General features: G+C 39.8%; 2 protein-coding genes across 3 annotated transcripts in view; one reads left to right on the forward strand and one right to left on the reverse strand.

The window, feature by feature from the left end:
- Positions 1-177: 177 nt before the first annotated feature.
- On the forward strand, positions 178-9,712 carry rabep2 (rabaptin, RAB GTPase binding effector protein 2). The gene is made up of 12 exons (XM_032587719.1): positions 178-1,534; positions 4,237-4,392; positions 4,503-4,585; positions 4,657-5,034; positions 5,111-5,206; positions 5,544-5,642; positions 6,230-6,343; positions 7,638-7,716; positions 7,840-7,851; positions 8,007-8,161; positions 8,717-8,833; positions 8,942-9,712. Exons 1-12 carry the CDS (start codon positions 1,510-1,512, stop codon positions 9,044-9,046), a joined length of 1,419 nt encoding a protein of 472 aa, XP_032443610.1. The 5' UTR covers positions 178-1,509; the 3' UTR covers positions 9,047-9,712.
- Positions 9,603-23,374, reverse strand: part of atp2a1 (ATPase sarcoplasmic/endoplasmic reticulum Ca2+ transporting 1) — an 18,680-nt gene continuing 4,908 nt past the window's right edge. Inside the window, exons 5-26 of one of the 2 annotated variants that reach the window (XM_032587717.1) lie at positions 21,601-21,705; positions 20,293-20,431; positions 19,069-19,149; positions 18,896-18,981; positions 17,888-18,043; positions 17,579-17,720; positions 16,567-16,733; positions 16,395-16,483; positions 16,212-16,314; positions 15,973-16,104; positions 15,402-15,527; positions 14,936-15,154; positions 14,733-14,844; positions 14,414-14,637; positions 14,096-14,316; positions 13,698-13,900; positions 13,446-13,531; positions 13,198-13,331; positions 12,091-12,208; positions 11,790-11,907; positions 11,536-11,580; positions 9,603-10,075 (exon numbers count right to left, since the gene is read on the reverse strand). In XM_032587717.1, the coding sequence (XP_032443608.1) occupies positions 11,576-11,580; positions 11,790-11,907; positions 12,091-12,208; positions 13,198-13,331; positions 13,446-13,531; positions 13,698-13,900; positions 14,096-14,316; positions 14,414-14,637; positions 14,733-14,844; positions 14,936-15,154; positions 15,402-15,527; positions 15,973-16,104; positions 16,212-16,314; positions 16,395-16,483; positions 16,567-16,733; positions 17,579-17,720; positions 17,888-18,043; positions 18,896-18,981; positions 19,069-19,149; positions 20,293-20,431; positions 21,601-21,705 (2,766 nt within the window). In that variant the 3' untranslated portion in view covers positions 9,603-10,075; positions 11,536-11,575. The remainder of the gene's footprint in view (positions 10,076-11,535; positions 11,581-11,789; positions 11,908-12,090; positions 12,209-13,197; positions 13,332-13,445; positions 13,532-13,697; positions 13,901-14,095; positions 14,317-14,413; positions 14,638-14,732; positions 14,845-14,935; positions 15,155-15,401; positions 15,528-15,972; positions 16,105-16,211; positions 16,315-16,394; positions 16,484-16,566; positions 16,734-17,578; positions 17,721-17,887; positions 18,044-18,895; positions 18,982-19,068; positions 19,150-20,292; positions 20,432-21,600; positions 21,706-23,374) is intronic. The other variant, XM_032587716.1, reaches the window with a different exon arrangement.

Here is a 23,374-nt window from a genome sequence, read left to right on the forward strand (position 1 = left end):
CTCCCCACCTTGTCGTGATTTAAGTAACTAAATAAACGGTTCAATCAAGAAGGTTCTGGGAGAGAATCTGTATTCATACACACCACCTTAAGGGCTTTTATCATCATTTTTCTTTACTTAAGTTGGGTTACAATGTTTAAAGATTTAGTAAAGGAGACCAGACAGATTAAATGCCACATACTGTAAAGGATAAAGCTAAAAACCTTCAGAGAATTTTATTTGAAAAATCACACGAACAGGCTCGCGTCATTTTTGGAGTGAAACGTCCTTGAGGTATTTTTGCGGCTTTCCGACACCCACCTGAGGTCCCAGTGTGTCATGCTCCAGTTTTATTCTTGATTCATGCAGTTCTGTAATAAGGTGGTGAAAAAGCTTGTGCTCCTGGAGTTAATTCCTAAGATCATGAGATAAAAAATGTAAGACATTCAAGACAATTGAGGACTGGAAAGTCTGGAATTGACTAATTCAGGTGTGAAACAAGCAGGTAATCTTGTTCCCTCCATTCTTTTAAAAAGGGTTTCCAGTGCCTACAAAAGCCTGATTGTGTGACTGTTTTCAGAGGCTGTAGTTATGTGGTCACCTTATAAAATGTAAAAAAAAAAAAAAATGACAGACTCAAATGTAACACCTTTCAACGGTAATGAAAGTTTCTGGAGGTAAGATTAGTTTATAAAAGTATAGTTGGAACTAGATTAAATTAGACTTTTTAGGGGGTAATTTAAGTTAAATCAGTCATAATTTCCATTAAAATTAGTCTCTCAATTTCTACAAATCCAGCATATATCTTTGCTTTGCAACTTTCTGTTGGCATGGGGTATGAGTGTTTTGCTGCAGGAGGGACTGGTGCGCTTCACAAAATGAATGAGAAAACTATTCGTACTGTGTGGGAATATTAAAAATTTTGCAAAAGCATGATCGTGTTGTCAAGCAGATTGTGTTCATGACTTCTTGAATCTAAGTCTGGCACTAATCAGGCCCTGGGTGTGGCTGGCAAAAAATAAATCAAGGGAAAGTGGTTAATCGGCCAACTCATGATTTCAAAAGGGGGATTGGGTGTGTCTTAAAATGTATGCTTTTAATTTGAAAAATGTTTAGCAACCCTGTACAGTATATTTTGTCTGCTTACTCTAAAGAAACTGCTAAAAACATACATTTACAAAATTTTCTCCAAGTAAAATTTATAGTATTTAAAAGTAACTCCCGCAATAAAACTCTTACATATTTAAGATCTCTGAGTGAAATAAACACTTTTCCTGACTTGTTTCTGAGTGTTTGCTCTAATGGCATCCAGGGTCAGGACTTTGTGAACAGGAAGGACGTTGACGTGTTTTCCGCAGGCTCGCACCGGGGAAAGTTGTTTCCTGAACTAATGCTTTCAACACCAAACCCTCGCCCTCCTACAAAATGACTGAAGCGGACTTTATGAACTGTTAATACTCGTGTTTTTCTTTGTTTTTTTTTATTTTTCTCGCCCATGTCCCGCCTGTTATTGAGCTGTTTGATGGGAAGATGAGCTCGGAGAAGAAAGACACAGGTACTAAAAGCAACAGGTTTAACTCTAATCTGCTCTACAAACAGCTGCGAGACGGTGCAATTGGATTTGAAGCTTGAGTTTAAATTTTTTTTTTTAATGTTATCTTGTTACTAGTGTCGGGTTAAAGCTTTAGCTTGCTTACGTTAACAGATAAACGGCCTGTTAGCATGATTGACCATTGAAATTAACTGCGGCGGCTAGGCAGCAGCTAACACATCCAGCTAACAAAATTGATACGTTGGAAGACAATTTTATAAAATACTTGCTTTGTCACTAACTGTAATGGTTAGTAATGATGCAAAGTAACATTAAATATTAGTTTTTAAACCAGTTACCCACACTTGACAAAAAAAGAGAAGCGATTCCGAAAGTAAATGATGAGAAGTGGAAGCGAAACTGCCTATAATTGCATGTTTTTGAATGGTCACTAATGCATTAAATGAAGTTTTAGAAATGTAAAACCTTCCTGTGTAAAGTTTGGTTATTTTCACATCTTCTTTTACAAGCTGTGCTATTTTGAAAGTCAAGTCAAGATTACCTGTTGCATGTCATGAAGTAAAAATTCCTCAAATGCTGTTTAGGTGTCTTAATTCTTAATACAAAAGTCTTTTGCATTTTGTATTTTAGTAGTTTTGTTAAAAGATAAACAGTGATTATATATTTTCTCCTTTTTGCAAAGCTTTTCACTTGAAATCTGTTGTCGCAAATAGATAAAAGTGCTTGTTTCTAAGTGTAAATGAAAAATAGAATTAAAATGTGTTGTCATGTTTGATGTGACATGTACAGGTGCATCTCAGGAATGAGAATATTATCCAATATAATTTCTGTTGTTCAGTTCAGAAAGATATTGCCTATACAAGAACATCTCAAGTATTTCAAGTGTTATTCTAAGTTTTATCATTCTGGGTTATAACTAATTAAAAGTTATAACTTTTAATTATAAGTTTTTTAAATATAAGTTTTTAAATATAAGTTAATATAAGTTAAACTTATAACTTAAATATAAGTTTTTTTTTAGAAAATAGTTATGGTATGGCCTATACTCATGGAGAGAGTTTCCTTGACAGCTGTCTGCCAAGCAGTCTTTCACATGGAGTGGAAGGCACAAAAGGCCATTGCTAAAGAAACGGGTTGTTGGCAGAATACTGTAATCAAGCATTGTGATAGAAAATTTTGTGGAAGGAAAAGGTGTGATAAAAGTAACACAAGTAAGAGGGATAAGCGCAGCTTTGAGAGGATTTGAGGCCCATTCAACAGTATAACAAGGAGTGAACTGTGGCTGCAGTCAGTATTTGGTCTACTGTCTTCATATCCTGAGTGAGTTGCAATGTTTATAGAAAATAGCTGGGTAAATATTGAAGTTAAACCTGCTTGCACTTTTTGTCTTCTATTGTTTAGATTTCTAATCCTGTTTTAGGCTTTCCAAAAGACACAAAGCTTCATCTGCAGGTCAAATTATGGAGACATTTCACCAAGAGAAACTGTTTAAGTTTCTCTTAAACAGTGATCGTACGCTCACTAAAAAGTAAAATTTTACTCTAAAAGAAATTTTATCTGTGCTGTTTATTTAATAAATCTTACATAATCGAGCTTTGACATAAACTACCTTAATTTAGAAAGAAATATGCATGCTGCAATGATAATGGCGCACTTGTCATCAAATTAGCTTCAATATATAGATTTGTAAGAGCTCAAAATAAGTTTGACTTCTTAATTTCTTATTGAAATACCAGTTTGTGTATAATTAAATCAAAAGATTTTGAATTTATTAAGCAGGTGTAAATTAAAGAGAAAATCAAAACACATTGAAAATGTTTGCCAGCATGAGGAGATTTGTCTCAGTTCTGCTGAGACTTTATTTCCACTAAAGAAAATATTGGTTTTAATGAGCTAGGTGTAAAGTTTTCTCTTCAATCATGTGTGATAGCTGAAATTTGGGGTTTGTAGCACATTATCATTTTATAGCATCCTGGTTTGTATTAACTTTATATTTAGATATTAGTATAAATTAAACTATTCAGCATTTAAAACATAACGTTAGCATTTGAAAATGTTTTTTTTGTCTGCTTTCAGACTAATAAGAGTGTCTTTTTTTTTTCAAAATTGCCAAATTGGATCCGAGTATAAATAAAAAAAATAAAAATAAAAACGCAGGAAATATTTTACTGTGAAATGTTGTTTTTATTTGCTCAAAAATAAAGCAAACATTATTATTAGGATCATCAAGCAGATAAATCTGCACTCTGCTGTCAGACTGGAATTATAATAGTCACTTCAAAGTTTTGAAATTGGGGAACATTTGACCTGTTGAAGTGATTAGAAGTCAATTCTCTGAACGGGGGTTTCCTGGTCCCACAAGCAATCCCTCATCACGCATCAGTGGTTCATCTGCACACTGTCAGCTGTCAGTATTTTCTTTTAAACAGATTTAGTTACCTCCGCCATTTACTCTGTGCGTAAAGTTGAAAATGTCTGCCCATCTCCTCCAAGTGGTCAGGAGTGCGAACTATAAGCCGTCGAAATGACAGAGAACAAACACATTAAAATAATAGAGTAACATTTTCTATGTGAAATGATGCGACCAAAGTAACGGATTCATACATTTCCCGATTTCTTCCAGGAGTGTCAACATATTTATATTGCTGCTTATCAGATTTCCTGTGGGAAGTGTAATAAATGATAACGCTGTGTGTGGTTTTCAGTGGCGAGCCTGCAGGCCCAGCTAGCTGAGTACCGTGCCCAGGCCGAGCACTGGCAGGGCGTGGCAACCATCTGTGAGCTGAGCAAACAGGAGGAACTGGCCGAGCTGCAGAAACAATGTGATGAAGAGATACAGTCTCTTCAGGAGGCGCTCAGAGGTCAGGAACTGTGTGTGTTAGCACTATGTTGTTATACTGCTCTAAAAGTTCACAGCAGCAGAAACTAAATGTTCATTAGGGCTAATTAATCCTGAACACGTTGTTTTCAGAGACTGCAGCTCAGTATGAAGCCAGGATAGCAGTGCTGCAGTCCCAGCCTGTGGACTGGAGGAGAACCAGTGGACACAACGCAGTCAGTTTGCTTCTCTTTTAATATTTTAAGTGTTTTATTCCGGATCTCATCGATTGTTTTCTGTCTATTAGACCAGCAGCAGGAAGGGCTGGGGCGACGCCGACTTCTCCACTAATGACTCTCCAACATCGGCTGTCAACAGCTCGAAAGAGGATGAAGCAGCTTCGCCAGCGGACCAAACGAGAAGTCGACCAGCAGAGTCGGAGGCAGCGGCAGAAGGAGAAAGCTCGGCACTCTCGGCCGAGGGTTATTTCTCATTGCAGAACTGCGACTCGGCATCGCTGTCCTCGTTCTCCTTGGACACTCCGTCTCTGCCCAGAAAGCTCCTCGCTCAGGACGACACAGATTCGCTGGTTTCCACAGGAACGCTGGTTCCCGAAGCCATCTACCTGCCGCCAGCCGGACACCGCCTCGTAACGCACAGCGACTGGGACGCCATGAACGCGCAGGTCCGGAGACGGCAGCATTCGGCTTTCAGGCGGTGGCAGGTCAGAGGGTTTAGTAAACCTGTGCTGTGTTTGGCAGCTGTCAGAGCTGCGAGGGGAAGTGAGCCGGCTGCAGGCAGAGAAGGAGGAGCTGGAGAGAGAGCTGGATACACACACCCACCAAACCCACAAACAGGTGGGACTCACTGCTCTGATTGGTTGATGTATGAGTCAATGATTTGATGTGTGATCATATTTTTTGTTAAAGGGTATTATTTTTGCATTCTGATTTATGTGTAATCAAGAGATGATATGTAATAAAGTAAAAATTGCTTAATTTTTTGTGTGATTTTAAAGTGTGACTCCAATTAAGAACAGCACAGCACATTTGTGCTTTTCTTTAACATGTTGTTGAATTTAGCAAAGAAATCAGTGACAATTGGATGTGTCCTGATTAGTGCGTCTGCAGAGTTAATCAGCTTCATCTACCAGAAATGTGCAGATTTGAATAAAAGTTGTTTGTTGGTGTTCAGGTCTCACTGCTCCAGTCTCAGGTCCAGGCCTCAGAGACGCTTCTACAAGATTTACAGAAATCTTTCAGCCAATCACAGAATGCTGTGCAGAGCCGGCTGGTGAGTATAAAAACACTGATCTGAAAAATTTGTCTAATGAAAGTGTTGCAAAATTACTGTTGATTATTATATATTTATGTATTTATTATCATCATATAATAATATCTGTCTGCATCCTCCTCCACTTACTGGACCAGACAGAGCCTAAACACACCTGTTCACCTTACAAATCAGATTCTGCATGTGTGTAACTTTCATATTATGTGACATATCGGAAGCATGCATCAGGAACTATATGAATAATATGTTTAGCATGACATATATTTTAAAATGAAATATTAAAAAAAGCATTTTTTGCAAATAAAATAAGGGTTTCATAAACCTCAAATTGTTTTTTTTTTTAACTTGGGTCTTGACATTTTGGGTTTTAAGCAATTTAAATTGTCATAGAGGTGATCAAATGCAATTAGGTCAATGAAAAATCTGTGAAATAGCCCTTTAGTTAGAATTGGAAGCCTCACTCATGAGCATTATTTTCTCCTTGGACATAAAGGCATCTTTTCTTTCTTTTTTTTAGGGAATGCAGAATTAAAATAAAATGCGCTTCTCAATGTCTGAAACCAACCTCACTTTTTTTTCCCGTGCAGGCAGAGCTGTCCCTGTCTCAGCGGAAAATGTGCTGTGAATTGTCCAGGCTGAAGGGAGAAGAGGTTGACGAGAGCTTACTAGATTCCCTGTCGTCCCTCTCGAGCGCACAGCATGTAAATCCACCATTTTTAAGCACTCTCTTACAGAACACCTCGCACAGAAGAGCTGTCAAATTGTCTTTATTTTAAAAAATCTATTCAAACATATTTTATAACAACACTTGTGGATGTTTCAGTATATAAAATTAAAGCTGTGAAACGCTAAAGCTTTATCTTAGAGAATCTTAGGAACAGAAAAATGTTTTTTCTGCTTTAAAAGAAGATTGCATGTTAAAAACCTAACATGGTGATGTCACACGTCCAAAGATTTGTTTTAATCAAATTGAATCTGTAAATCAGATTTCTACATTTAGATAACATTTTGATGACATTTTTCATTTTACAGTTTGGGTGACATTATTTAAACTTTGACTTCCAAGAAGAGCTTCAACAGCTCTATAGCAGCTGACTGCTGTACTGTAAAACTGTTAATACCCTTTGAACTTTTTCATATTTTATTACATTATTTGTACATATTAAATCGGTATATTAAATTGGTGTTCTTACTTACCGTATTTTCCGGACTATAGAGGACACCATACTATAAGCTGCACCTACAAATTCTTTGAAAAAAACTGGAACCGTACATATACAAGCCGCACCGGCTATAAGCCGCTGGTATCTCCGCCGCTCTCGGTTTTCCATAAGGACGCAGAAGAGGGCTGCAATAAATCTCCAGGATTTATAAAAGACGCAGTCCTCCGTCTCCAACGCCGAACCATGGTTTCGTTCACGCCGAGTTTACGTACAGCGGCTCTATTTCCCTCCTCTACTGCCAGATCAATAGCCCTCAACTTAAAAGCTGCATCATATGAGTTTGAAAACATTTCTACATCGTGCCTGCCTGAACAAGCATTAGTTTGTTCTAAATGAAAGTTAACGCTTTCTTCTTTGATTTCCAATTTTGATTTCCAATGATTCACTTCCTGCTAAAGAGCCCCCTGGCGGTTGAAGAAAAATCCACAGAAAAGCCGCACCGGGCTATAAGCCGCATGGTTCAAAGCATGGGAAAAAAGTAGCTACTTATAGTCCGAAAAATACGGTAATTGGTTAACATGTGGAGTATCAGTGGAAAGTAGAAGGAAAACAATACGTGGCTTTCAAAAATCTGTAAAATGGATTTTCCGTTTTTATTCACCCTCCTTTGAAACTTTTAGGTAAAATGCAGTGCAACAAAATGCATTCACAGCATTAGGGAAGCTTATGAAGAACTGGAAGATTAGACAGACACCCCCGTTAAGGCTAGCATTTTATTTGTATTTCTATGCAACACCTTGTGTGAATTCATTGTTTACCGTATACCGTGTAGGGGGCGCACTGTGAGGAGCGGCTTCGCATTGAGATTGTCAATCTGAGGGAGCAGCTGGACAGTCGGACTGAGGAGAACGGTCTGTGGACAGTTTTTTTTTTTTTAATCTGTGATTATCCTGCTAACTTTCACAATGCTGAAATCATTTCTTCCACTCCCTTCGTGCCTCATGGCCGCTGCTGTTTACAACGACTGTCATCAGATGTTTTAGAGGGTGAGTGAACATCATGCTTTATTATCACCCTGGTCACAAATCAACCTCCCCTGTAGGATAATGTTTCATTTTAAACGCTTTTGGTTAACTATCTGTGCAGTAATAAGTCTCATAGCTGTAAAGTGACGGAGCTGCGCTTGTGATTGCCTCTGCAGTGCAGCTGTCCACTCTGAGGACTGAGACGGAGAAGATCCAGGCTCAGAAGGACCAGCAGCAGGCTGAGCTGCTTTCCTGCCGCAGTGAACTGGACGCCCTGCGGGTGGCGCTCACTCATTTGCAGAGCTCGAACAAAGCCCTCACTCATGATAAAGTAAATAAAACTTGATCACAAACTCTTATTTTGATGCAGCTTCAGCTATTTGAGATAGTGCTGTGTGCTACATGGATGTTGTGGTGTACTATATTTGTAATTTTTTTCAATGTATTTATTTGCAGTTGCTCCTTAGTGACAATAAAGTTTATTTAATCTAATCTAATTAGTCAGAAGAGTGAAATCTATAGGGCTGTCTGTAGAGGAACTGACGATGTTAGGCTGTAGGGACTTTAAATAGGCCATTCTGATGGATGCATGTGCTTTGATTTAAATGTGGGGTCTCAAACTTTGTCCCTGAGGGCAGAGGTCCTGCAACTTTTAGGTGATTCACTTAATCTAAGTGTCTGAATTACCTCCTCAGCAGGAAATCAAGTTCTAGAGAGCCCAGCTAATGACCTAGTTATTGGAATCGGGATCTCAGCTCTGGAGTTTGAGACACCTGATCTAAAATCTTCCATTCGTACAGCTCAGGCTGTATGTTTAGGGTCATTGTCCGCCTGGAAAGTTGAGTTTTTTTGTAAAGTTCTGTTTCTCTATTTTTTTGGCTCTCAGGCCGTTCTTCACCAACAGTGTCTGGAGCTCCGAAGCCAAGTGATCAGTCTCCGCTCTCAGGTGGACACCAGCCAGACCGTGCAGAGAGACTTCGTCGAGCTCTCCCAGTCGCTTCAGGTGCGTTACGAAACGACGCCCAGCGATGAGGCGTAAGCTATCGGAACCGCCCTGGCACGTCCCTGGCTGATATCTCATCCTCCATCTCTGTCTCTCTCCGCTCTCCAGGTGAAGCTGGAGTTGATCCGGCAGGCGGAGAGGCTGGAACAGGTCAAGGAGATTCTGGGGGAGAGCGTCGGTGAAGCGGAGTCTCAGCCGGCTGACGCCTCGTGAGCGTTAGCGGAGAAAAAGATTAGGAAACCAAAGTAAACGTATCTCCCGGACCGAGACAGTCCACGCGCCGAACTGACAGGCCAGATAATGCAACACTGATTTCCTTTTTCGCATTAAGACACTGGAACCTCTCACAGACGATATTGTCTGCTTCCACTAAGCTTAAAGAAACGGTTGATCGAGAACCATTTTTATATTTACTTCTGGTAACACATTCCTTCATTCCTGTACAGCACTAATGCTAACCTGGACGTAATTTGTTCATGAAACTGACACTCATCTGCGCAACACTTGACTCTGCAGTGATTCTGCATATTTAAGCAATATTTCTCAGTGAAGAAGGTCCTCTATGCAGCTCAGTGCAATAAGGATGGATAAAGCAATGCAAAATAGAGGATTTTTAATGTATTTTGTTTTTATATGTAATTAATCATCTATTTGTTGTCATTTATTGGGCGAGTAGACGTAGAACCCATACCTTTTAAATTTAAATATACAACTGAGATTAGAAAATGAAAGCGTTGTATTAGTAGAGGCATATAAATGTGTAGCATGTTTTTTTGTTTGTTTTATTACACACTGAAGATGAAAAACAAGTTGTCACATTATGTCTCTCAAGCATTAAGGTCACAATCAAACAGGTATAATAAAGTTCTGCGGCTCAGAGCTTTTTGCAGTTTGACTGTACATGCAGACAGATTAAGAGTTACAAATCCCGTTATCCTCAGTACACATCTTTATTCTTTAAGAATAAAATAAACAGAATAGCTTTAAAATACCGTAACTATATATTATTTTTGGAACATACACAGAAAGAAAAAAACACAATACTTTTGCAGCTTTTTGGTGTATTGTCAGATGCCTTTTGTGTCTCCTGTTGATTTCACACCACTTGATGTTTAGATCAAGTGACTCGGCGAGTTTTCATTCATTTGCAGCATTGTGCTGTTTTTATCTCTCCGTCCTCTGTGTTGCCGCACTCCCTCTGCTTCAGATTCTCACTCTTCCACGCTTTCGTTTAAACTTTTCCTGTACGACCAAAGCAAAGAAAATCTATTTATTAAAAGTGCAAAGGCTTTCCTTATGGGGTTTGACTGAGTACTGCCCTAACTTTAGAAAAATGGGACTCAATATGAGACTAGTAATTAGCTTTGCTCCATAAACGAGATGCACTGCACCAAATAGACAACGTGTTGCTGATGTGAGGAGGTGTGTGTCTTTGTACGGACACACACAGTTTGTTGCTAAGTGTTTCCTTAGAGCCAAGAAATGGTCCAACAAACACCCAGGTGTTCCTGTGCAGTTTGGGGACGTTTGGAAGTCAATTTTATTTTCCAGGTCTGGATAAATGTGGAGAAGAAAATAAAGAATGGATATATATTTGTATTTACATGATCTAAAAGCTAGATAAACATTTGTCCATAATCCATGCATCTCTTTATATTCAGCATGGAGGCCTATCTTCTTCCGAGAGAATACTATCAAACATTTAACCTGCGGTCATTTGGTTACTGAGTTTGCTTCTGTCTCTATTGTGGTTCTGCTTGGTAGATGTGTTTGTGTTAAATAAAAATTTAAAGTTTGGTTAAAATACTACCTAAAAAATTCAAATGTCTGCTTTCCGAACAGAACAAATACATAAAATTAGGCAACTATAAAGCCTCTCATAAAAACAATGAATGTGGAAGTATTTATTAGCACTCAAAACGTTCATATTTGCAAAGTCAACCTGAAATATGAGGCCACAGATGATAATAAACTAAGAGCCGAACATGTCATCACTTTTGTCCAACTGTCCATTTCTCTATCCATTTGTTAGTCCATCCATTCACCCATCCCTTCCTCCCTGGAGATTTTCCACATATTTAAAGCACAATCCCTGAAAATCTCTTACTGTTGATCAAATCTTGATAATCATCTTCCTGCCTCCCTGAATCTCATTCAAGTAGCTCTTTTATACGTTACCAAAATGCCTCTTAAAGAAAGAAGTTCGTGTTCCCAGATTTTGGCACATTATCACACTCTTCAAGTGAGTCTGCCTTTTGAAAAAGAAACCTCTCGCCTTAATATCAGGAGCCTAAACTCTGATTTGCAAAAGTGCAAAGTCCATATAAAAGTAAAGATTCAGCGTTAGTGCTTGCAAAAATTAAAACACAGCAAACAAAGCTTTGGGAAATGAAAGAACCAGCATACTCCAGAAATGTTCTGACAAAACTCACCTTGAAGCAGCAACAAGCAGCAGGATTAGTTTTAGTTACTGTAAAATAGCTAAAAAATGCATGACCTGCTTCATGTGCATGTCAGTGGTATTTTTATTAAGAAGAAAGTGTTTGGCGTTTGTTACTAGTGTTGTTCTCTACACACCAGATATCTAGAAAGATTAGTAGACTTTTAAGACCTTTACAAGAGATCCAATCGACACTCAGGATACAGACAGATCGTTGCACGGTGCAAAGAAAACGCTCAGCTTTGAGTCAGGAGGAGAATACCTTTTTTTGTTACAGGGGGATGGAGGAGGGGAGACGGGGTTTAGACTGCATTGTCACAAAAAGAAATGAGGAAGTGGAGCGTCCAGGAAGGGAAGAGGAAAATTAGATTCATCAGAGAAAACAGATTAGAGGAAAGAAGGTGGCTGGACATTAAAACTGGAATAAATAAAGGGGAGATGTTAACAGGTAACGCTGCACCCTGATAAGACATTGAATAAAATAAAACTATAACAACAGTGGCTGAACAAGCTCACCTTCCAGATACGTTCGAGCCACAAACTTCAAGAGCTCATCAAGAAGGATGACCGGGAAGGAAAGCTTCAGCACCATCAGCCACTGCTCCACATTCAGATGAGTGAGCTTGAAGATCATCTGTGGATCAGCAGCGTGAACAAAAACTTCAGCGGTCGACCCACAAATTCTACACCGAAACGACGACAGATGGTGAAGTTTCTCTATTTCTCAGTTTGCTGCGGCAGAGCACAAAAAAGAATAGCCTTCCTACTATTAGGAAGGCTATTCCTGAGGGCTCATATAGCTGAGGACTCGACTTACAGGCAGGGGGTCGACGTAGATGATCATGAAGTGGAGGGACATGGAGAGGCTCATGGCGCCCATCAGCCAGAGGTTGCTCCAGGGAGGCATCCGCACCAGAGACTGGTTCTCTGACAAGCTGGATGGTTTTAGGAAGAGGCAAATTAACAAACCTCAATGCATTAGACCAACACAAATGAACAATGTTGTCAAAAAATAAATGTACATGATTTTAAAAATTCTTCAAAAATGCCGAAATTACTATCAAAATTGAATTGTGAGCTCTTCCTTTAAAACTCCAGAGAGAAATCAAGAAAACTTTAAGGTTAAATCTTTAATCAGCTTAGACATTCAATCCCAAGTGATAAAATCCTTTTTTGTCTACATCGAAAACGGATTTGAAGTAGACAGAAAACTACAGCTTTATTTGAATACTCTAAATTATTGATAAAGTTGCAATTCAATTGTGCGACCACTGCTGCAAATTGAGTTTATTGTCAAAGAGAAAAAGAATGACTAAACCATTTACACAAAAACAGCTGAAATGGAAAAAAAGCTAAAATCCGATGACAACAGCAAACTCAAAATAATTCACCTCCCTTTCTGTAATTCTTTGTGAGAGTATAGATTTACAAGTCGACAGTAGCCCAGCTGTTGCAACTATTTAGGTGCTTGATTTGCATCAGGTGTGCTTGAGATGAAACACTTATAAAACAGACTGCTGATGGAAATCTTCCATTGCCTGGTGAAGTCATGTCTGGTAGGCGATGAAAACTCTTGACTGACTGCAGAAGACCAGCAGCAAGAGTTGATGGCAGCAGAAACTTAGATTTTAAAGTCCACAGTACGGCACTAGACTAAATACTGAAGAGATTAGGGGCTAAGGCTAATTAGAAATAGTGCCTGGCTTTAAATCACATTTGCAGTTGATCAGATGATGTTTGTCATGAAGGGCTTGAATAACTCTGAAAACAGCAGTAATCATTGAAAGAGACATTTTGTGTTAATTTCTAAAGAACATGTTCCTGTTTGATTTGTTGATAGCAAGCTGTTGCTAGTTTGTGCAACCTGATTTGCATGTTTTTTTTGCTGAGCTTGTAGAAGTCATTGTGCGCCAAAGGGACCCACCTGTTCAGAGCGTTGCACATCTCGATGGTGACCAGCACAGACAAAGCCATCGTCATTGGCGGCGCAGCCTCGAACACTTCACAGTGGATGCCTTCAAAGTCCTCGTTTTCCTCACTGCACTGCATGAAGTGCGACTGTAGGGAAGATTAAGATAAGTATTAGTCTTTCAAAGTTCGAATGTTCTCACAGTGAAGTTCTCTGCTTGCACTTTAAGAACTCGTTTAGTATAATGATTTTTTATTACTTACCAGTTGGTAGAAGGTGACCATTGGACCTTCATCACAGTATAGGAACCACCAAGCTGCTGCGGCCACTGTTGCTGCACCAACATAACCTGGGAGAACAGGCATCAAAACTGAGATTAGTAAATAAAGCCATTATAATATAATATAAACCATTTTTTAAATGAAAGAGAGTCTGGATAGGATCCATTTACTAGTTTAACTGAGCAAATTAATTGATTTTAGTGGCTGTAAGCCAATCTTTGTTCAACAATCTACCTCCAATGGCCAGATATCTGAAGAAGAGCCATCCTGAGATAAGAGGCTCTTTGGGAGAGCGGGGGGCTTTGCCCATGATGTCCAAGTCAGGGGGATTGAAGCCCAGAGCAGTGGCTGGTAGACCATCAGTCACCAGGTTGACCCAAAGAAGCTGGACAGGGATCAACGCCTCTGGCAGACCCAAGGCAGCAGTCAGGAAGATACTGAGAAAAGGAGAATTAAACGGCTGTCTTAGTTATTTTCTCAATATTATAAAACAGAGACTTTCACAAGTCATCTGTTTTACGTAAGTTGAGAATGTTGCATTTTTGCATATTGAGCTCCAAATGAGTGTCACATTCGATTCCTCATCAGTTAATGTTATTCAAAATAAAAATAAAAAAAAACTACATGCTCACCAGACGACCTCGCCAACATTGGAGGAGATGAGGTAGCGGATAAACTGCTTCATGTTGTTGTAAATGGCTCTGCCCTCCTCAACAGCAGACACAATAGAAGAGAAGTTGTCGTCAGCCAGGACCATCTCAGAGGCAGACTTGGCAACGGCAGTGCCAGAGCCCATGGCGATGCCAATCTCCGCCTTCTTCAAGGCGGGAGCATCGTTCACTCCGTCACCGGTCTTGGTGAAGAGAAGGAAGGGGGAAGAGTTAGTTTCGCCAGATTTACTTGATGAAATCACATCTGCTTCATCAGAAGGGAAGCATATTTCTCCTCACCATGGCTGTAATCTCATCAAAGCCCTGCAGGAACTCAACAATCTTGGACTTGTGGGATGGTTCCACTCTGGCAAAGCAACAAGCCTTTCGGACTGCTTTCTTCTGATCGTACGGACTGAGGTCATCAAACTCACGGCCAGTGAAGGCCTTACCAGTGACATCCTCTTCCTCAGAGAAGATGCCAATGCGTCTGCAGATTGCCACGGCCGTACCCTTATTGTCACCTGAAAGAGAAGAGCAGTAATGAGAGTGTCATCATCTCTTACCAATCTTTGCTCAAGTCTTTTCTCAAATAGATCGGTCTGTTGCTCAGACTGACCAGTGATCATGATGACACGGATGCCAGCAGCCCTGCACAGCTCAATGGAGCTCATGACCTCTTTGCGAGGAGGGTCAAGCATGCCAACACAGCCAACAAAGGTCAAGTCAGTCTAGAGAAAGGAAGAGGGGAAAAAACATGATCCACTGCATTCTGCCATGACGGGTATATTTTTGTAGTTCCTTTTTGTTAAGACAATCCACCTCGTAGTCTGCAAACTGCGTGGAGTCCTCCAGGTTCATCTCTTCCTTTCTCAGAGGTGTGTCGCGGGTAGCGAGTGCCAAACAGCGAAGCGTATCGCGTCCAGTTCCCCACTCCTTGATGACTGACATGATATGGTCTTTGACTGGACCAGTCAGTGGTATGCGGTTGGTGCCCACGCGAACATAAGCACAACGATCGATCACACCTTCTGGCGCACCCTGATGATGACAAAGAGACACAGTCTTTAGGTTTAAGTTACGCCAATAAGCTTAAAAATCTTGTGTAAGCAATCTCCATATATTTCCATGTCTTTAAAATGCATGGTTCTCAATCCAAATGTCTTTCAGTACAGATGTAGCATAAAACAGATCTTCTCCCGCCAAACTTAAACTGAGATATTTTGATTTTTATGGATCCAAATTCTTGTTTTAGGTGTCACAGTTTCAAAGCGGTCCTATCACTCACTTTGACAAACATCTTGTTCCCCACAGGAGCTTTGGCGGATTTTGCGGGTGAGCAGTACACTGACATGGACTTTCTGTCTCTGGAGAACTCCAGGGTGAATTCCTTCCTCATCAGCTGCTTGATGACCTGATTAGAAGTGGACAGACAAATGGAAATACAAATGAAGGTTACCTCTAAAAGATTAAAGATCGGGACAGTTTTAATTAGCTAAGCTGCTAATTAAAAAAAAAGATCCCGCTGTAGCTCAGCAGCTGCTTTTGTGTTTTGGCATCTTGGTGCTGAGAAGGATTTCATTGTAAATTAATTAACTTTTAGCAGGATTTTTGCTGACTAATCCCTGCTGTATTGAGAGTTTGAAACTGATGACCAAAGCAGGTTCTCACTGCAAACAACGCAAAACATTATTTAAAATATCAACAAAAAAAAAAAAAATCCAGGACTTTAATATGCATAAAATGCAACTATGAAGAACCTCTTTGTTAGGCATTCTCTAAATTTAATTTTACTTAATGGAAAATATTGATAATGTTACAACTTAGTGCAGGCTGAATGAGATCTGTTACGGACTCACCGAACAGCAAGCGTTTGCCCTCTCGACCTTTGACAGACCACGCACTTCGGTGTTGAACACGTTCATCTTCTCCACCAAACAGCACAAGGCGGTTTCTGTGGCCTCGCCTACTTTCTCATAAATGCCCTTGGACTGCACCGTGGAGCGAGGGAAGGAACCAGAATCAAAGCATTTTCACTTTTTCTTGCAGCATGTAAACATCGATGTAATGAATTCGTAGTTGTGAATGCTCCGCTGACCTCGTTGTAGTCCAGAGATGAGTCATTGCACAGGGCACAGATGGTTGCCAGCTCGACCAATCCGTCATACTGTCCGCATTTCACAAGTGCATTGTTCTTTGTCCTAGAGGGAAAAGTGGAACAAATTATTTTCCAACGCAGCCGTGGTTCAAGAGTGAGAATCTCATTTAGTCTTTCACTTACACATCTCCTTCGGGGGTGTACTTTGAGCCTGAAATGTCAAACTGTCCAAGGGTAACGCTATCACCTTCAACTTTATCAATGATGAACATCTGCAATAAGGAAGGTTTAAAATACGGTCTGCACATTTAAAAATTACGAAAATAAAACTCCATGTTGGTGGACACGAACCGACCTTGGTGACACACATCTGGTTGGTTGTGAGCGTGCCTGTCTTGTCGGAGCAGATAACCGAGGTGCAGCCCAGGGTCTCCACAGAGGGAAGGCTTCTGACGATGGCGTTCTTCTTGGCCATACGACGCGTTCCCAACGCCAGACAAGTGGTGATGACAGCCGGCAGTCCTGTAATGGGAATAAGGGCACAGAATATATCAGGAACTAAAAGCTGGCCTAGTGGCAGAGGGGACATTAAGACAAAGAACTGACGTTAAGAAGTCTCTGTTCAGTTTAAAACCACATGAATGACTGTGGTGGCATTTTAACATCTGAAAGAATTGTGAAGGTGTAGGAAAGTAGAACATGGTTTTTGAATATACATTTCATTCACCTCCTCTATGTCAATACATTGTAGGACCACCTTCATAGCTAAACTTTTAGGTTTGTGAATGATTTTGAAGTCTTGCCTCTAATTCTTCTTGACTTTAACTAGGCCATCCAATGTACTAACAACAATATCAAGCACTGGATGTATGTTTATGGTCGTTTTTATGTTGAAAAGTGATCTATCTGCTGCCCGAGTTTCACGTTTTCCCAGTCTTTAACAAGTTTTCTCCCAGGAAGGACTTGGATTTAACTCCATTCACCTTCCCATCAAATGACATATCCATGCTGAACACAAACATCACCACAGCATACTGGAGCTACCACCATGTTTTCCTACTGGGATGGTGTGTTCTGGGTTATTTGCAGTTTTAGAAGACCTCTCCTGAAGGCACTGATTTTTTTTTTTTTTTTGTAGGATGGTTTTTGAACATACGTTTCAAGGGGGTGAACATTTGCACATTAAAACTATGAACTACTTTGAGGTGGCATTAAAAAAAAGCAGATCAGGTAAATCCTGTAGCTCACCAAAAAACTCAGCTTTCTTTCATAGAAGTCAAAATGGTGGCACCATTTAACCAGCAGTTTGACACTCTGTTAAATAATCGTCTGGCTTAGTGAGACTGAAGCTAATCTCTGTGGTTTACCTTCAGGAATGGCAGCTACAGCCAAAGCCACAGCAATCTTGAAATAGTAGATGGCACCACGGATCCAAGATCCCCCATGGACGGGGTCATTGAAATGACCAATGTTGATTATCCACACGGCCACACAAATGAGGGAGATGACCTGAAGGAAGAGGCAAGCAAAGGATACGGCATGAGATTTAAGTCAAAGCTTTATATTTTGAAATAATATTGAAAATTTATATTTGGACATTCACCACTGAGTATCAGGTATGCCAGACCAGCAACAAGTGCAGGATACATCAGATCATGTTCGCCAGTCTTACCCACCTTGGAGAGCTGCTCTCCAAACTCATCCAGTTTCTGTTGCAGAGGCGTCTTCTCCTGCTCGGTGGCCGCCATCTGGTCACGAATCTTTCCGATCTCAGTGGAGACACCAGTGGCAACTGCAATGCCAGTGGCTTTCCCGGCAGCGATGTTGGTGCCCTGCAGGAGTTGCAGAAAAGTTTAGAAGCTGCATTATCTTAGCAATTGTCAGATTATTTCAAGTCATATAGATTTTCATGAAGTTTGTAGGTGTTTTTTTTTTACTTGGGAACATATCTTCAATAAGTAGCAATTAGGGAATAGTAGTGAAAATTGACAATAAGTGAACATGGAGTGATCAAGAGTCAGTATTAGTCTATATACTATTGGAAATGTATTAATTTTGACTACTATGGTTTCAAACAATTGCCACTGTATTCAGTTGTTATTAGGTAGAGTAAGGAGTGTAACATGGGGGTGTAATTAAAAAGAAAATATGAAGCTACATGATCAGATCTTAAAGAAATACGAACTGCACTACATTTGTTGAAACATGAGGTGAAGATGATTAAAAAGCCTTAAAAGTTTCTGTTTTATTGCAGTAACAAAATACCACAATAAAAAAAACGTGTGTACATTTAAGTAACAGGGTAAAACATATTATATTAAGAAATAATTTTTAAAAATATTTTTATTTTTATAAAGTAGTTGATACCATAATCATTGGCACTCAACTAACTATAAAATAAATTAAACAAAGCAATTTTTTAAAATTATGCTTTACTTTTAAAAGTTGATCAGAATGTGAACTTTGAACTTGTCAACGTGACTTCCTGTTTCCTTGAGGGACACACATGACTTGGGCCCATTCTTCAAAATGGGAAAAATCAGAGACCATACCGTCATACTGGCAAAAGATGGCTGGGTTTTCTAAAAGGTGGTATTGATTTGAATGATTTTTAAAACTAGCTGAGGTTGTAAAATGTGGCGGATACTGTGTACATCTCTAGGGAGGGTAAAGAAGAGACTTACAGAGAACAGCATGTTCTTCTTGTCCTGGTTCACAGCTCGGGGGTCTGGAACAGCCTCAGTGTGCTTTATCACGCTCACAGACTCTCCTGAAGCACAGCGATGAGTTAGAGTGATCAGTGAAGACATCAGAAGTATTTTTTTTTGTTGTTGTCTATTTTTGATGACAGGCATACCAGTGAGAATGGACTGGTCCACACGCAGAGTGGTGGACTTGATGGAGATGATCCTGATGTCTGCTGGTACTTTGTCACCGACTATTGTCCGCACAATCGACAAAGACAGGAAGGCAAACACTTGGTTTACATTAAAACGTGTAGACCGGTTAGATAACGTTGGGCTCCTTTTAATTTGCCCGATTTGCTGTGGAGATTTACAGTGCAAAGCTCGGCAACAATCTGACAGCAGCATGCAGGTTGAAGGGGGCAGGGGTGATTGACTGGTCTTAGCACTTTGGATGAATAGTGTTGTTGTTGAAAACCGATACCACTGTGAGAGTCAGAGGGAGAGCGAGACCTTGGGGAGATCATAACAGGAAAAGAACAGGTGGACGGGGAGAGACAGGGGACTGGGTCAATATCAAGTGCTTTCACAGTCGAACTTCTCCGCCCCTTTTTCTTTGTGCTTACCTTAAAAGGAGGGTGTCATTTCTTTATAGATGGAACCGCCAGCTAAGCAGCAATGTTTAAGAGGTTTGCAGCTTAACAAAGAGCCTTGATCTGACTGGCCAAATCAAATGGCCTGATTTGTACTGGAACTGAAAAACTCATATCATGCAAGTCCAAGAAGGGTCACGGTGATTTATTATGTTTTTTGTACAAATGTCCGACAACAACGTCCAATTTTTTCATGCATATGAATATTTTTGCCCCAAGAACAACCTAAATTTTCACAACAAGCTACACAAGAATGACATCCTTTTTCTCTCATTGGCCTTTTTTCTTTTTTTTTTTTTATCCCTCCAGGGGGTCTTTTGTGGGCTCTAGTGTCCCTTAAATGACAGTAGGCTGACAGGAAACGGGGAGGGAGAGGGGGGAAGACATGCGGCAAATGTCGTCGGGTCCGGGAGTCGAACCCGCGACGAGGACTCAAGGCATCCAAATATGGGTCGCGCTAACCATTACGCCACCACGACACGCCCGGCCTTTTTTCTTTTGATAAGATTGACCATTTCTTATAAACTTTTCTGAAGAAAAAATAGCATCTACTGGCAACAGAGTGAGTCTCAGATACCCTTGTTTGAACTTCAAAATAATAAAAAATACCCCTCAGCTTTTGGAAAAAACAAAGAAAATGCAGCTCATTTGGACAACAGTCGCTACTGCACTAGAAATTGTTGTTGACATCTGTTAGCAGAGTCACAACAATATAGCATCATTTTTAATAAACGTAGGACTTACCAGAAACCTCCACCACATCCCCAGGAACAATCTCCCTGGCCTTGATCCTCTGCACACTCTTCCTGTCAGCCCTGTAAACTTTTCCCATCTCAGGCTCGTACTCCTTCAGGGCCTCGATGGCGCTCTCCGCATTCCGCTCCTAAAGCAGAAATTCACATTAATTACAACAGTGACTTCCTCTGTCAGCCACTTGTCAAGTCATATAGGAAAATGGAGGAATGTCCTCCATGAAGTTTATTGGGATGTGCATTTCATTGAGAGTTTAACACATAAGCGTATTATCGTGTGGAAGTGGAAAGACAGTGATGGTGAGTTTTCTCATTTTAAATAAAACCTAAAAAAGTTGTGCAACCTGGTCAAATTTGTTCCTCTATATCTCACTGTGCGGATGGTGTACTCAGGTTGATGCACAGACATTGAATAACATATTTACATTGAGATTAAATTACATGAACTGATCAGGCATCTATTGGAGGGTGGGCTGCACTGGAATTTATTTCGCATTGCACACTTCTTTTCAGATGTGTATTTTTGAAAAAATAATTAAGAAGCATGCAAAATTTATATTTCACTTCCAAATAACGAGCTAACTTGTGTTGTCGTGTCACATGAAATCCTTGTAGCCATACATTTAAGTTTAACACTGAACTGAAGTGAAATCTGAAGAACATTTGTTTGACGTCCAGCGTACTGCAGAGAAGAGCAGTGAAAACTGCATCAGCCTGATTTAACAGCGAGCAGACTGGGCTGATGTTCAGCTCAGTCTGTGGTTTTCTTCCAAGGCTACCCCCAATCACCTCAAAGTGTAAAGCTCAACTTATGCCAGCTGTCTTCGCTCTCCATATCCTCCATGTGTGAACCCTTGTGCATAGTTTCCAAATGACAAGGGCTGTAATGCACTCCCATTAAACCAAATGCCCACTTCAAGCCTATATTGTTACTTTGAACTGAGAAGACTATCAAGAAAAAAGCAACAACATCTGTTTAGGCCTTCCAAGCAGCTGGGGCTGCAGGTCATCACCTTGTTCTGACCTTCAACCTCTTGACCTCTTGCTGACGTCACACCTCTCATTCTGGCTTCCCTTGAATCCTCTGGTAGAGGAGTGCAATGTCCGTAAAGGACACAAGGCCGGAACGGGTCGACAATGTGTGTGATTTATTGTGCGTGACTGTTGCTAAGTTTGAGAGTCTATTTAGGTGTGTGTGAAACACAGTGTGCAGGGGAAGCCACGTGCCCTTCATCCTCCAGACTGTGATTATCTCACTGTGTGTGTGGGTGTGTGTGTGTGTGTGTGCTCTCCGACTGACCTGCCACACCCCTACGATGGCATTGGCAATGAGGATGAGGAGGATGACAAAGGGCTCGACAAAGGCGGTGACTGTTTCTTCACCTTCCTCAAACCAAGCCAGCACCTGTGTCAGGCAGATGCAGAGAGTTAGTGCATGTTAGAATATTAAGTTTAAACAAATGACTCCATATCATTTTAAATTCTGATAGCAGCAGTCTGCTATTCTGAAAGCAACAAATCTCAGGGACAGCTTAGATATTAACAATTAAAATACAGTATTTGACATTTTAGATGAAAAATAATCAACCTGAATGATTAATCTTAAATTTTAAGAAATCTTAAGAAAAAATACAATGATGCATTCCCAAATTTACCTCACTCTGGGGAAAAAGGTTCAAATTAAATTAAAACCTCATGTCCATTCATTGCCACCATTAACAAAGCTGTGTCAAAATCTCAAACAGGAGCATAATCTCACACTTTTACTTCAAACACAAAAGTAAAGCCTTGAGTTTTGACTTTCTGTGCTTTGAAATTTCTATAAATATGGCGAAAAAATACAGAAGTCAAACAAACATAACTACTATGAAAGTTCAACCCTTTTTGTTTTCACAAGTTCTACTTTAGATTTTAAACTACAGATTACTAAATAAAAACAGGAAGTAGCACTTTGGCTTCAAACTGATAGTCAGTCCCGCTGTCAATGCCAAACTTGCTAATGTTAGCGGCTAATAATTAGCCATTCACACTATTGTTTCAAAGTTTAAAGTTTCACAAAATTGTCATATTTTATCTGATACTCTGCAGTCTTTTATTTTAAGCTGATCTATATCCAGTGTTGAATGTTCAAGTTATGTTTTGAGCAGGCCCTTTGTTTTTATGCTTTTCTAGTCCTAAGGTGGTTCTGATGTTAATAATAATGTTATCTACTCCATTTGTGTTTTTACAAATAATATTTTAGACTTTAAAATACAAATAAGCAGATGGTGTGCAGACATATTTAAAACTATGAAGACAACAGATACATTTAAAACTATCAAGTAGGACTTTAGCTTAGCACAGCTGACAAGTGCAGAAGCAGATGCTAGACTTTTTAAATAGTTTGTGTCTTGTTTTCCATTTTTTTCACCATTTCTTGCAGACACAAAAAATGATTGAAAGTGAAGGCAAGTCCTTTTATAAGCAAGTACTGCTGGGTTACCCAATGACACAATATAGCCTATGAATAATAGCTAATATATTATGTATACTTATGTTTATACCTAAGAGGCCTGCGGAGTCAAACCTTACTTGAATAAGAAATACAATTTTAATATTGCAGAGTCTCAAAACACAAGATCTCATTACACCATTATTACACACTGTTGATATTTAGCCTAAATCCTGCAATTTGGAGTTCTGTTGTTTATTTCTTTTTTTGATGTTGAAACAAACTATCGGTGTTAAAGAGTGTCTAATGTCACCGAATCTTTTAAAGCGTAGTAATCTTTTCACACAACAATTTGGATACACATCAGTTTGTATATCTGGAAGATATGCAAGAATTTCCAGAGAAAGTCTTGGTAAATCTAAACTGATGATTATAAAAATTACAGGTCAAAAGTTACTACACTTTTGATCTCTAATAGAAAGCCTACTATTTGGCAGGAAACCACTGTGACATGTCTTGCTGTTAACTAATGGACTATACCTGTTTATAATGGCTTGTAAACTGTTTGAGGCTGCATTACTGACAGATTTTTAAAGCGTTTATAGAGCAACCTTGTTGTAAAGTGGTACTTGTGGTTTTGTTA

This window comes from Xiphophorus hellerii, chromosome 16, assembly GCF_003331165.1.
Source record: "Xiphophorus hellerii strain 12219 chromosome 16, Xiphophorus_hellerii-4.1, whole genome shotgun sequence".
Lineage (NCBI taxonomy): Eukaryota > Metazoa > Chordata > Actinopteri > Cyprinodontiformes > Poeciliidae > Xiphophorus > Xiphophorus hellerii.